This window comes from Salmo trutta, chromosome 29 (genome assembly GCF_901001165.1).
Source record: "Salmo trutta chromosome 29, fSalTru1.1, whole genome shotgun sequence".
Lineage (NCBI taxonomy): Eukaryota > Metazoa > Chordata > Actinopteri > Salmoniformes > Salmonidae > Salmo > Salmo trutta.
Window position 1 is genome coordinate 29,506,839 of NC_042985.1, and position 13,902 is coordinate 29,520,740.

Below are 13,902 nucleotides of genomic sequence, written 5' to 3' on the forward strand. Positions count from 1 at the left end.
CGTATGAAGGCTCACATGGCCACATACTGTCAAAACATGTTTTGATTCAAACACTCAACTTACTTGGCCAAATAAAAGGTAAACAAACAGATAGGAGATGACATTCAGTGAAATGAACCTTTTCTGTCTTACTCAGAGAATGCCACCCCAACTGCCTCCCCTAGAGCTCTCCATTTCTCTGCATCCTGTCTCATCTACCATTATGACACATTCCTGGCCCCCCTCATCCACTGCAATGGACAGCAGTCCCCTCTCTCTCTCTCGCTCTCTCTCTCAATAGGAAGGAGGCTTCCTATTGACCTCCATCTTGGCTGTGCAATAGTGTGTCTCTGTCCTCTCCGTCTGTCCTGTGCCAAGTCCTTACAGATGCTTGGTCATTTCTCCATCCAAACGCTAGTCAATTTCAATACTTTTTACAATTATTTTCCCAGAGTGGGTTCTCTGAAGGAGGCCAGTTTGTATTATAGCCAGCCTTCAAGCTATTTAGTGTCTCAAGCTGTTTTTCCATCTCTGCTTTATTCTGTTACATTGGAATGCCCTGGGGAAATTTGGGGATGTCTGCAATATCTTTGTCTTGCTGACCAGTTTGTTGTTGGTTTTATCTTGTCAAGATGCTGTCTCTCACTTTGATATTTAATTGTCTCTCTAGAGTGAATTATGCGCTAAGCTGTCTGATAGACAGTCATCCTCACAGCCGTCAGAAAAATGCTCCGCCTCTGTTTTTTTTTTTTACGTTGGCGGTGTAACATCAGAATTCTACAAATATAACATCATATTTTATTTCTATTTATGATTAACAGGATAAAACCGAGTGATGTCATTGGGCATCATTACTCCAGATGACAGATAGTGAAGGCAGCAGAAGGCATGAGGATACCTAGAGCCCACATCCTCTTTCGCAGTGCCAAGGCTGTTGGGTAGAGAGAGAGGAGGTGGGCAAAGAAAAGACAACACAAAGTACTGCTGAGATATCTCTGCCATCTGGCCATGTTTTTAACACTCAAGTGTTTGTTAAAGGGATCTCGATGAATCACCACATCTTGTTCATTTCAAATAAAGAAAATGTTCCTTAACATCCAGAGGATACAGGCATGATATAAGGAGGGTGATGATGATGATGGTGGTGAGGATGATGATCATCTGTAATATGGTGACAATAATGATGTGGTTAGGGCACGTATGATGGTGAGATGATGGTGATGGTTATGGGAATGGTGATAGGCAGCCATAACGGTGGTGAAGATGATGGTGGTGGTAGTCATGGTGATGACCATGTTGAGTGCCCTCCTCTCTACTAACTGTATCTGTCTCCTTTTCTCTATCTCCCTCCCTCCCCGTTTCTCGCTCTCTCACTCCCCCTCTCCCAGGTCAGAACATGGTGTTTCCTCCGGTGGCTCTGTGGGTGACGGTGGGCCTGGCTGTGTGTCTGCTGGGTCTGCTCATCGCCCTGGCTGCAGTCTGCCGTAGGAAGATCAAGGAGAGCTGTGAGGAGGACAGAGCAGGTACCTGTCTGTCTGAACAACTGTGAGAAGGATAATGCAGGCCCACTCAACTCTGCAGTCTGTCTCAGCAGCGCCGCTCTGTTGTCTTTCTGAACAACACTTTTCACAGGAACACACTGTTCCGTAAACACACGCAGAGACTACACTTGAACACCCACTTCAATGGAGATAGTTGGGCGGCCTCTTAAGAAACAACTCCCAAAATCCCACATGAATCTTCCAAGGTTAAAGAAGGGTGTGATTGGGTGCTTTCTTTCGTCTTTGCATAAGCATAGCAGTATAAAGATTAGAGAAAACGTTATTAGAGCCAAAAGTGATGAAAGTGAGAGAGAAACATTGATGATATAATACCCCTGGACATTAAAATAGAGATTATCATAGAGGTGTGTTTTTATTGTTCTATTGTGTGTAGAGTTGATGAGGTGAATAATGTACACAACCCGTGCTGCTTTCAGACCCTTCTGAGGACACTAGTTCAAATGCAAAATGGCTGTCCCAATGATTTTCCCAAACCCTCACAGAGTAGGCCTGCAGATGACCTGTATAATAGTGAAACTGGCGCTCAGATCATGTTGAAGACACAGCGGGAGGAGAGTGGTGGTTACCAGGGATGACAGCGGGAGAAGAGTGGTGGTTACCAGGGATGACAGCGGGAGGAGAGCGGTGGTTACCAGGGATGACAGCAGGAGGAGAATGGTGGTTACCAGGGATGACAGCGGGAGGAGAGCGGTGGTTACCAGTGATGACAGCAGGAGGAGAATGGTGGTTACCAGGGATGACAGCAGGAGGAGAGCGGTGGTTACCAGTGATGACAGCAGGAGGAGAGCGGTGGTTACCAGGGATGACAGCGGGAGGAGAGCGGTGGTTACCAGTGATGACAGCAGGAGGAGAATGGTGGTTACCAGGGATGACAGCAGGAGGAGAGTGGTGGTTACTAGGGATGACAGCAGGAGGAGAGTGGTGGTTACCAGAGATGACAGCGGGAGGAGAGTGGTGGTTACTAGGGATGACAGCGGGAGGAGAGTGGTGGTTACTAGGGATGACAGCGGGAGAAGAGTGGTGGTTACCAGTGATGACAGCGGGAGGAGAGTGGTGGTTACCAGTGATGACAGCGGGAGGAGAGTGGTGGTTACCAGTGATGACAGCGGGAGGAGAGTGGTGGTTACTAGGGATGACAGCGGGAGGAGAGTGGTGGTTACCAGAGATGACAGCGGGAGGAGAGTGGTGGTTACCAGTGATGACAGCAGGAGGAGAGTGGTGGTTACCAGTGATGACAGCGGGAGGAGAGTGGTGGTTACCAGTGATGACAGCAGGAGGAGAGTGGTGGTTACTAGGGATGACAGCGGGAGGAGAGTGGTGGTTACTAGGGATGACAGCAGGAGGAGAGTGGTGGTTACCAGTGATGACAGCGGGAGGAGAGTGGTGGTTACCAGGGATGACAGCGGGAGGAGAGTGGTGGTTACCAGTGATGACAGCAGGAGGAGAGTGGTGGTTACTAGGGATGACAGCGGGAGGAGAGTGGTGGTTACCAGTGATGACAGCGGGAGGAGAGTGGTGGTTACCAGGGATGACAGCGGGAGGAGAGTGGTGGTTACCAGTGATGACAGCAGGAGGAGAGTGGTGGTTACTAGGGATGACAGCGGGAGGAGAGTGGTGGTTACCAGAGATGACAGCGGGAGGAGAGTGGTGGTTACTAGGGATGACAGCGGGAGGAGAGTGGTGGTTACCAGTGATGACAGCGGGAGGAGAGTGGTGGTTACCAGTGATGACAGCGGGAGGAGAGTGGTGGTTACCAGTGATGACAGCGGGAGGAGAGTGGTGGTTACTAGGGATGACAGCAGGAGGAGAGTGGTGGTTACTAGGGATGACAGCGGGAGGAGAGTGGTGGTTACTAGGGATGACAGAGGGAGGAGAGTGGTGGTTACTAGGGATGACAGCGGGAGGAGAGTGGTGGTTACTAGGGATGACAGCGGGAGGAGAGTGGTGGTTACTAGGGATGACAGAGGGAGGAGAGTGGTGGTTACTAGGGATGACAGCGGGAGGAGAGTGGTGGTTACCAGGGATGACAGCGGGAGGAGAGTGGTGGTTACTAGGGATGACAGCGGGAGGAGAGTGGTGGTTACTAGGGATGACAGCGGGAGGAGAGTGGTGGTTACTAGGGATGACAGCGGGAGGAGAGTGGTGGTTACTAGGGATGACAGCGGGAGGAGAGTGGTGGTTACCAGGGATGACAGCGGGAGGAGAGTGGTGGTTACTAGGGATGACAGCGGGAGGAGAGTGGTGGTTACCAGGGATGACATGTTAACATGAGGTGCCAGTGTCTTGGACAGCTGGTTCAGAATCTTAACACCCAGACAGTGTTTGTATGTATATGAGATTATCTGCTGCTGTGGAGGGATGCTGTGACCCCGTCTGTCTGCAGGAACTTCATTTAGAAGAGTCTGATAATTAGCGCTACTGAATAGCTGGGGACGGCTTGCAGGCAGAGTAGGGACTGATGAGAGAATGTATGGTGGGGAGCCAGTGGCCTGGCTGTAATGAGATGTGCCCCGAGTGAAGGAGACGGTTAAATAAAGGTCAGCCAGTGTCTGCACTGGTCCCTGGGGTTTAAAAATACATCTGGAACTGACACACTCACAGGCAAGAATAATTATAGCTCGATGGAACATATGAAATCAAAATGAAACAGAAAGAGAGAGGGAGAGAGTATTACAATACAGTGTTTCCCTTATATTAATTTCATGGCCGCTACTGAAAAATATAAAACATGCAAAAAAAAGTATAATATCCCCCCCCATGCTGCTGCAGAAAAGAATCCTAGGGGAAACACTGATTCCATACCATGAACAAAAGGTCTTGTGGGGTCGCAGACCTGTTCTCCAGTAACCAGGAGGAGCAGGCTACTCCTCCAGTAGTAGTAGAGAGAGAGGGTTGATAAACTGGCGGTGTACCACTCAGCTAAATGAGAGGTTAAGACTCATTCTGTTCCCTGTCTGTGGATGTTTCCAAGTTCTTCATGATCCCTGTTTGCCGAGTTGAAGAGTAACATACACTGACTTCTTCACGTAGCACGCAGACTCACACCCAGATAAATTGATACTGTATGAATACAGATGTGGAGATGTGTTGAAGTGCACATTCACAGCTGTTGGAACTGCAGGAAGAAGGAAAGTACAACCTAATTGAGGCTGTCTTATCTTTTAATGGTGTTCTTGGGTTTGGCCAGATTGAAGTTGACGCTCTCCTCTGAAACTCTGGGTAGTGAGGGTAGAGGGGTCAAAACTAGTCCAAAACAGAGTAAGTCATTTTTCTTCCCTGTCATAATGTATATGGAGCAGTGGATGTGTATCCTAACCGGGCAGAGCAGCAAGTGGGATTGGAGTCTGGGAGATGAAAGCTCAATTTATTCTAGTATTTGTTGCAGTACACATCTTTCTTTCTTCCTTCCTTTTTACCTTTCTTCCCTTTTTCCTTCCTTCCTTCCTTCCTTCCTTCCTTCCTTCCTTCCTTCCTTCCTTCCTTCCTTCCTTTCTTTCTTGCATAATGAATGTGTATACCATACATGTCCGACATATGCTGTAAATGGACCAGTGTACCATATTCCTGAAGCTCATTTTACATTCAAATGTGCGTGTGATTTAATCAGACATACCCTCGGAGTGTGTTATGTGGAGTGTGTTATGTGGAGTGTGTTATGTGTAGGTGACATGGGACGAATGGCCCTCTGTGATAGATGAAGGTCATCGTGGGGACATGGATGATTCAGGTCACTCCCCTGGGTACAGGGAATATCTGTCCTCTTCCAGGTGCTTCATCCAGGTGCTGCACTCACTTGTTTTTATCCCTGAAAGCATATGGGATGTAACTAATCACTTAAATAACCTTCTTATATTGGACCTAAACTCTGAAATCCATCTCAGAGTTTTACGATGGCCGCTTCCCCTTGCCAGAGCAGATTTCACTCAAACTCAGTAGATGGCAGCCACCATTTTGACTTTGACATAGAGGCATCTCTAAAAGGCCTGGTTCATCCTGGTACTGTAGAAGTGTCCCTTGAGGCTGCTCTTCCCATAGTGTCAGAGGTTGTTCCGTCAGAACAGGAAGTGTTGGCCGTTAACTGAGGAGAGGCGGCTCAAGGTCTCTCACAGAACATTTACACTCCGCATTCATTATTGATATTTTCTAACCAACTTTTAGAGCTAGAGTGTGATGTCATAGTGCTGAGATAAAGGGAGACAGAGAGAGAGAGAGAGAGAGAGAGAGAGAAAGAGAGAGAGAGAGAGAGAGGTCGGTGATTCTATTCCCTCTGTCTTTATCATAAAAAACACAAATGCTGTAAAAGTTTCTAGTGAATGTTTGTTTAAACTAAATGTTCTCTTGGCACCAGAATTTAGAGGAGGGCAGCTGCTCAAATATGTGACCTTCTCAAATGGATTCCTGTGAAATCCTCCTAGATAATCATTCTGAGGAGGGATCCAGAAATAGGTAGGTATGCCATGCGAAGAAAGGGGGAAAACAACTCACTTGAAAAGCTGGAGATTTGAATGAATCACTCTGAGAAATTATAACCTGTAGGCATACACATACTGTCTGTGTGTGGTGTTTTCAAAATGGACTTGAAGGAATGTGGAACGGAAATGGAATAGTGGATGAAGGACTGTGGACATTACAATAGAAGCAGCATATATATTTAAATGAAACATGGCAATCTGTTTATTGCTGCAATTATGGGGATTTTGTGATTTTGCAAGGATTTTCTCTCTCCGTCAGTCTTGTAAATTGCAGCAGACATACAAAAAAACTCAGAGACAATATTGTTGCCTTCGTGTTTAATTTGGTCCAATGATCAGTTGAATCTGGGCGTGCAGTAAGTGTCTGACACTAAATGCCGACTCTCTCTCAAACACAATGGAGCTGAGGATGGTGTCAGAAAATTCAAATCAGCCATCCTCTGGTTCCTCTGTTCCTGGTCTATTTTTGGAGTGTGTGTGCATGTGTGTAGGTGTGCTTGTATGTATGTGTGTGTGCATGTGAGCACGTTTGTGTCTGCGTCCGTGTGCACACGCGCACGTGTGTGCCCATCACTGTGGTTCCTGTCAGCCTGGCCCAGTTGATAGTATGTTTCCAGAGAGAAGAGCCAGTGGCCATAGCTTAATGTGATTACTGTCTTTGTGAGTGGGCCAGGCCAGGGGGGCAGCTGTGGTCCAGTGCCCCATGCAGCCTCAGCCTCCGACTGAGCCGTGAAGGATGAGCACACCATAGGTTTAAATGAGCTGCTGCCTTATGAAAGCCAGAGGAACAGTGCATTGCTTGCATGCTCTTGCGTGCCTGCGTGTTTTCCCCGGTGTGTGTATCTGTGTGTTTAATGGTCTGATGGCTTCTCTCTCCACAGCCAAGGAGCTTGAAGAGGCCAAAGAACTGCAGGAAGAGGAGCAGTCTAAGACAGGTCAGCCAAGGCACATCTGGAACAACCATCACCCCCTTTTTACACCATACACATAGAGGCTAATTACTCCTCAATGCATACCCCATTCTAATTCAATTATGAAATTGCAAAGAACTTACATGAAATGGATTTCTGCTTCTTCCGGTGCAATGTCTAAATGCAGTATTAATGTTTGGGCACCGAGCACGTTTTTCAGCACAATAGTGAGATAATATTTAATATTGTGTCCTGAATAAATGTTTTAATTAGCAAGCAGAGCAAGTTCTGTGCTCTGAGTCAAGGCCGTGGTGGATACCAGGCACAGGCCTGAACGACTCTCCCTCTTTCAAGTTATTCATTTGACTCCTTCTTTAGTGTGATTGAATTATTTAGCCTCCCTGTGAACGCCACAGTTAATACTATGTGATTTTAATAAGCCTAGAGGTGAAGGAAGGTCTCTGGGCAGAGTGGAGGGAGACAATGGCTCCTTTCCCTAATGCATGTCTCATGAATGTTTCAAAGTGAACTCTGCAGCCAGTGGAAGGGTCACCATACCTACAGCTGCCGTACTGGCTTGGAGCAGGAAGATCTCCAAGACCCTCCACCTCATCCCACTGTTTTCTCCTGACTCCTCAACAACCCCCTCACTTTTCTCTTTTCCTCAAAAGCCACACCTGTGCGGGTGGTGGTGGGCGTGAGCTGAAGAGGGGCTCAGCGGCTCATTCTTCTGTCGTCTGAGGTACCTCTTTAAAACACTCCAGACAGCGGCTTTGTTTTGCCATCTGGCTCCAATTGTGCTGACAAAGGGAGAGGTTCCTGTGTGAGACAAAGGAGCTGAAATGAAGCCCACTTTAATAAACGCAGGATGATGGGGAGCTGCGTTTGTGTGTTATCTTAATGAGCTGTCCGGAGGAGAGCGTGCCTCCCTTTTCAAAGCCAGCCTGATTGGAACAATAACCAGTGATAACTGGGAGCCTGGACTCATCCTGGGCTTCTGCGTTTGGAAGGGGAGGCATTCCCCTCACCGGCGTTAGAGCAGCTAGCTAGCAGGGTACCGCTTAACAAACAAGATGCCTGGCCTGAAATCCTTGATGTGCTTGCAGCTGGAAGAGCCAACAACACCCATTCCCCCTCCTCTACTTCCACACTCACATACAGTACACACACACACACACACACACACACACACCAACCCTCACCTCTTTTCTGAAATTAGTTTTGTAATCTCAGCGTGATGCGCAGTTTAGAGTTAGCTGCAGTAATCCCAGAGCAGCACACTGTTCGGAGTGGGCTGCAATCTCTCTCTTTGCACCACTAGCCCCTGTCTGTCTCTCTGCTCTGCTCTCTCTGCATCCTGGGCTCTGTGGAGTTAGCCTAGGCCCTAGCAACAGGGCACTGGCAGAGTGTGTGTCGTCGTGACCCAGTTCTTTCATGAGGGAAACATCATCAGAAAGAGGCGGAGAGATGTGAAAATGGTCTCCAGTTTGTGAGGTGAATTAACCTTCCTACTTGGCTTGCAGAGACAAGGTGATGGCAATTTAACCTTTTATTTTAACTAGGCAAGTCAGTTAAGAACAAATTCTTATTTACAATGACGGCCTACCGGGGAACAGTGGGTTAAATGCGTTGTTCAGGGGCAGAAGAACAGATTTTTACCTTGTCAGCTCGGGGATTCGATTCAGCAACCTTTCGGTTCTGGCCCAACCCTCTAACCGCTAGTCTACCTGCCGTCAAGGTTGAAGACAAGCTAGTGTCATGCTCCATAATGCTGATACCACGGAGTGAGACCACGTCACGCATCCTCCAAGGCAACAGCTGAAAGATGGATAACGGTCGCTTGAATCGCATTAGATCGTCAGGTGCAATAGCTCGTCAACCTAAATATCTTGATGATTTTAATACACTGCACAGGAAACTCAGTCACATCAGAGTTGGTGTATTCCCATAGCAGTGTTTATAAGAGCCTCCACAATTCAGTGGGATAGCTGTTTAATCTCTTCAACCATGACAAACCTGAAAAGTAAAGTTCAACGACCACGTCACGAAGGGAAAAGGCATGACCACGTGATTTCTAGAGAAACTCTCACATCTCCATCTCTCACATGTTAGGCTTACATCTCCCTCCCTTTCGTCAGGGAATAAAGATTACACATTGCACATTGTTTTGTGTCCTTTCATGAAATAGTCATATTCCCATGACCATGGGTATTATGAGAACGACAAAGTCATGAAAATGAAGCCCTGCATCCTATAACACACAGCAGCTCAACCCTGGAGTCCAGCTGCAATCCTCACTGATCTACTCAGTAATACTGATGAGGAGAAGGTGAGAGGAGTCTAGAGGAGAGCCAGCCCCACCCTCTCTCCCCAGCCCCACGCTCTCGCCCCAGCCCCACCCTCTCTCCCCAGCCCCACGCTCTCGCCCCAGCCCCACCCTCTCTCCCCAGCCCCACGCTCTCTCCCCAGCTCCACCCTCTCTCCCCAGCCCCACCCTCTCTCCCCAGCCCCAGCCTCTCTCCCCAGCCCCAGCCTCTCTCCAGCCCCAGCCTCTCTCCCCAGCCCCACCCTCTCTCCCCAGCCCCAGCCTCTCTCCCCAGCCCCACCCTCTCTCCCCAGCCCCAGCCTCTCTCCCCAGCCCCAGCCTCTCCCCAGCCCCAGCCTCTCTCCCCAGCCCCACCATCTCTCCCCAGCCCCACCCTCTCTCCCCAGCCCCAGCCTCTCTCCCCAGGCCCACCCCCTGCCCTAGCCCCAGCCTCTCTCCCCAGTCCCACCCTCTCTCCCCAGCCCCAGCCTCTCTCCCCAGCCCCACCATCTCTCCCCAGCCCCACCCTCTCTCCCCAGCCCCAGCCTCTCTCCCCAGGCCCACCCCCTGCCCTAGCCCCAGCCTCTCTCCCCAGTCCCAGCCTCTCTCCCCAGCCTCCGCTTCTCTCCCCAGTCTAAGTCTCTCTCCCCAGCCCCAGCCTCTCTCCCCAGCCCCAGCCTCGCTCCCCAGTCCCAGCCTCTCTCCCTAGCTCACGCTTCTCTCCCCAGCCTAAGTCTCTCTCCCCAGTCCCCGCTTCTCTCCCCAGACCCAGACCCAGCCTCTCTCCCCAGACCCAGCCTCTCTCCCCAGACACAGTCAAACCCGACAGGCCTCTCTTTACACAGCCACTGCAGCCAGTGTAGTCTGTGGTGCTCCTTTCTCATGGGCTGTCCCAGTGGTCACATATTACTGCTTAAAGATATGTAAATACAGTCGTTATGATTCCTTCATTAGTGGATGTGGGCCTCAGAAGAACTTCAGGAGAGCTAATTAACAGACGTCCCTGTGCTCTACGGCTAGTGTTCCTCTGCATAACTCGTGTGCTTCTGCTTGTGTTCCTCACTAGTTTAATACATTACAGTACACTCCTTCCTCAAGAGGGTGCTTACTTCAACACTATCAACCTGCATCCTGGGAATAGGGTTTTGGTGTCAAAAGCCGATTGCATCGTAATGAGGACTGTAATATTCAGTTCTGTCCTACTTTCATGCGCAATTGGGGCGGCAGGTAGCCTAGTGGTTAGAGCGTTGGGTTAGTACCCGAAAGGTTACTGGATCAAATCTCTGAGCTGACAAAGTAAAAATCTGTTGTTCTGCCCCTGAACAAGGCAGTTAACCCACTGTTCCTAGGCTGTCATTGTAAATAAGAATTTGTTCTGAACTGACTTGTCTAGTTAAATAAAGGTAAAATAATAATTTGTGGGTGGGACCTTTCCTATAATCAAAACACTTGAGAAGACCAGCACCTGACTCTGCTAATTGTGTCCCTACAGTGTTGGATTTTTCATTGGCTTTTCATATATTACCGTACTACTGGGCCAGATCCTGTTAGGTAGTGTGTTGCTAGTAGATTTCCCTCTCTCCTCTTTGAACTATTAATGGTGTGTGCTTTGCGTACTGAGCAGAGTTTAGCCTCTTCTCAAGGGTTATCTGTTGGTCCGGGAGAAGGCCATTGTCACACTATGAGAGAGATAACGGAGGGATAGCTGCTCCTAAATCATGTGGAATAATGAGCGCTGTCAGACCTAATGAAAGCAGTCAGCAGCATTCTGCATCACAACAACATGGAGGCCCATTGAGGGCATGTAGCGCTGATCCGAATATTAGGGTAATATTAAAGTAATTGCGTAGAGTGTGCTAGATCGGATGTGTCTTTGGGAGAAGAGGAGAGAGGTGTACAGTACATCAAGGGGCAGGGCTCTACTGTCACGACTTCCGCCGAAGTCGGCTCCTCTCCTTGTTCGGGCGGCGTTCGGCGGTCGACGTCACAGGCTTTCTAGCCATCGCCGCTCCATTTTTCATTTTTTCCATTCGTTTTGTCTTGTTCCCTGCACACCTGGTTTTCATTCCCCAATCAAACTACATGTATTTATTCCTCTGTTCCCCCTCATGTCTTTGTGTGTGATTGTTTCGTGTTACGTGTCATTTTTGACGTGCTATTTTCTGGTGTACGTTTATTTCCGTGATTTATTGTTCACGAGGTATGTCTGTTTGTACTTTATTATTGTGACTGTTTGCGCGTTTTTGCAATTTGGCATATTGGATGGAGGTTTCGACGCAGTGGCGTCCGTCTGTTGGTTTCCCCTGCCTAAATAAAGTGTGCACCTGTTCACAACTCTCTGCTCTCCTGCACCTGACTCCTCTCCCAGTACTCACACCATTGACATCTACATTAGTAGAACAGGGTTTATGGGACAGCAACAAGCATTCCCAGGATGAATTCCTGTCCACAGACGTCGTCTGTCCCCCCCTTCCCTGTCATGTGACCCATACCCCTGCAGCCCAGTGAAGCGCCCATGGGGGGAGGCGACATGTCGTCAATCCATCTCACTCCCCTGATCTGCCTCCCCTTAGTGTTCCAGGGTGCGCCACGCATCGGTTCCACATGAGCACTCCGCTGCAGTGGCTAATTAAATAAAGCACTGTGCCCTCCGCTTCCTGTTAGCTTGGGCAAGGTTGGTGCACACACACACACACAGGAGAGGAGAGGAGAGAGGGATTTACGGTGGGCCCAGACGGGGGGGGTTAAAGAGAGAGACAACCGTTATATTGTAATCCTCCTCATTTGTTCATTAGGGAGAGTCATGATAAAGTTGGCTAAATACTCTAAACTAATGTGAGAGCCTCCAGAGTGGTCTGATGTTTTGGACCTATAACCCCACAGATCGGACTGCGGCGTTCATAACATTTTGTCTGCCGGTTATTGTCATGCAAAAGTCTGCTGGTCTCATGGTAATTGACCGCTAATTAAAATAAACACTTTTAGCATCTCCAGGCCTCAATGCATCCAAGCCACTGATGTGTGCTTTTGGAACATCTTCCTGAAAACAAATCAAAAATAAATTGAATTTACACCATCACAATAAATCCGTTATTTAGGCGGATCTGAAGAAACATTATGAACAGTTGGACTACTGTATATTATCTGGCTAGCAGACAAGATATGCTGATAGGTCCTGCCCCATTATTGTATATTATATGATTTTATAGTAAGAATAATATAATTTAACTTAGCTGTAATAAAATAGAAAGGATATTTTTCTCATTCCGGAGTGAGTGCGCATATGAAGTGACTATGTTGAGCGTAAAAGTGATTTGAAACAGGTCAGATACACTAGATTTAGAGTTATTTGGCAACTTTAGTTGTGAATGATACAAACTTTAGAATGTCTTAGAAATCAAATCAAATATGGCGCTGCATTATACGACTGACTATAGGCTATTGACGTTTGAGAAAGTAGCAAAGAAGGCTTGCGCTCTGTTCAGGTCATCCATATGCACTCTAATAGCGAATAGAGGCCGTTTTCACACTGGTTGGTTTTTCAGCCTACTCTGGTTATTTCACTCCATGCATCAACACACTGTCTAAGGAGCAGGCAGCCTCTCGGATGCGCGACAGGTGATATTCGGCCCAAACTCTGTATGCCATGCTCTCTCCAACCCTGTTCCTACAGCTACCAAGTGTTTCATTTGGGAAACCTAGTGAAATCGGATCAGGAACATTGATAGTAACATGTATTCACACCGAAACCTATTTCATTAAACTGTTGACAGCTCCTCTCTCTGCGTGATGGAGAAAGGAATGAAGGGGAGAGAGGAGGAGGTGGAAATGCACGGTGGTGAGTTATTCTGTAGCTAAAAGTAAAGCCTATTAAGTAAATATAAAAAATGCCCTATTACTAGGCTATTCAAAATCTAATACAAATTCACTATAATTGTAGGCTAACTCTGTAAGCCATCCTGCACAATCAATTAACCAACAGCGTCGCCTAGGCCTGTACGTTCTCTCCCTGACTCATGGGTAGAGCATTTGATGCATAGCATACGGTAACTAGTTCATCCAGTATGCATAATAATACTGTCCACACTCGAAGGCGATGACTAGAAACGGCACAATCATTCTTTTAATTCCGTTTTTGGGGGGGCTGGGGGGGGGGGATTGTTCTCACAGGCCTATGCGTATGCATAAACTCTAATATGCATATTGATGTTTTGAATTAATCATCACCTTACAAAGCACTGCCCGTTTAATTGTGTTAGGCTTTGAAACAACATCCACAATGGCCATGTTTTCCACTCAGTTTCAACCTGTTGTTGAACTTCTTTCTTCAAACTGTTCAATCACAGTGAGGTGATTGTGAGGTGAGGTTTTAAAAGCACGTTCTGTTTTGATGATGTGTTTGATGGGATTTTCTATTTCATTTGCGTTAATGTCAGAGTGGTTAGAGGGACAATAGAGCCCTGAGTACCAGGCCATTAGCGACCTGATGGTCATTAGCAAGTTGGGTACTACTAATGCATGTCCAGAGTGCATAAAAGGAGATTACCGTGACTCAACAGTCACATGGCTCATGTGTGGCGGTAATACAGTCACCACAACAGCCCTACCCACAGATTACAAAGAAGGTATGAAGGCTGGCTACATACATGTTTACATCCCATGCTACTGGGAAC

The 13,902-nt window shown here is 47.9% G+C and overlaps 1 protein-coding gene across 2 annotated transcripts in view; it reads left to right on the forward strand.

The window, feature by feature from the left end:
• LOC115167340 (CD276 antigen-like) overlaps positions 1-13,902 on the forward strand; it is a 71,532-nt gene that overhangs the window by 47,034 nt on the left and 10,596 nt on the right. For both annotated transcript variants that reach the window (XM_029721684.1, XM_029721685.1), the window contains exons 5-6: positions 1,368-1,502; positions 6,895-6,948. In XM_029721684.1, coding sequence (XP_029577544.1) covers positions 1,368-1,502; positions 6,895-6,948 — 189 coding nt within the window. The remainder of the gene's footprint in view (positions 1-1,367; positions 1,503-6,894; positions 6,949-13,902) is intronic.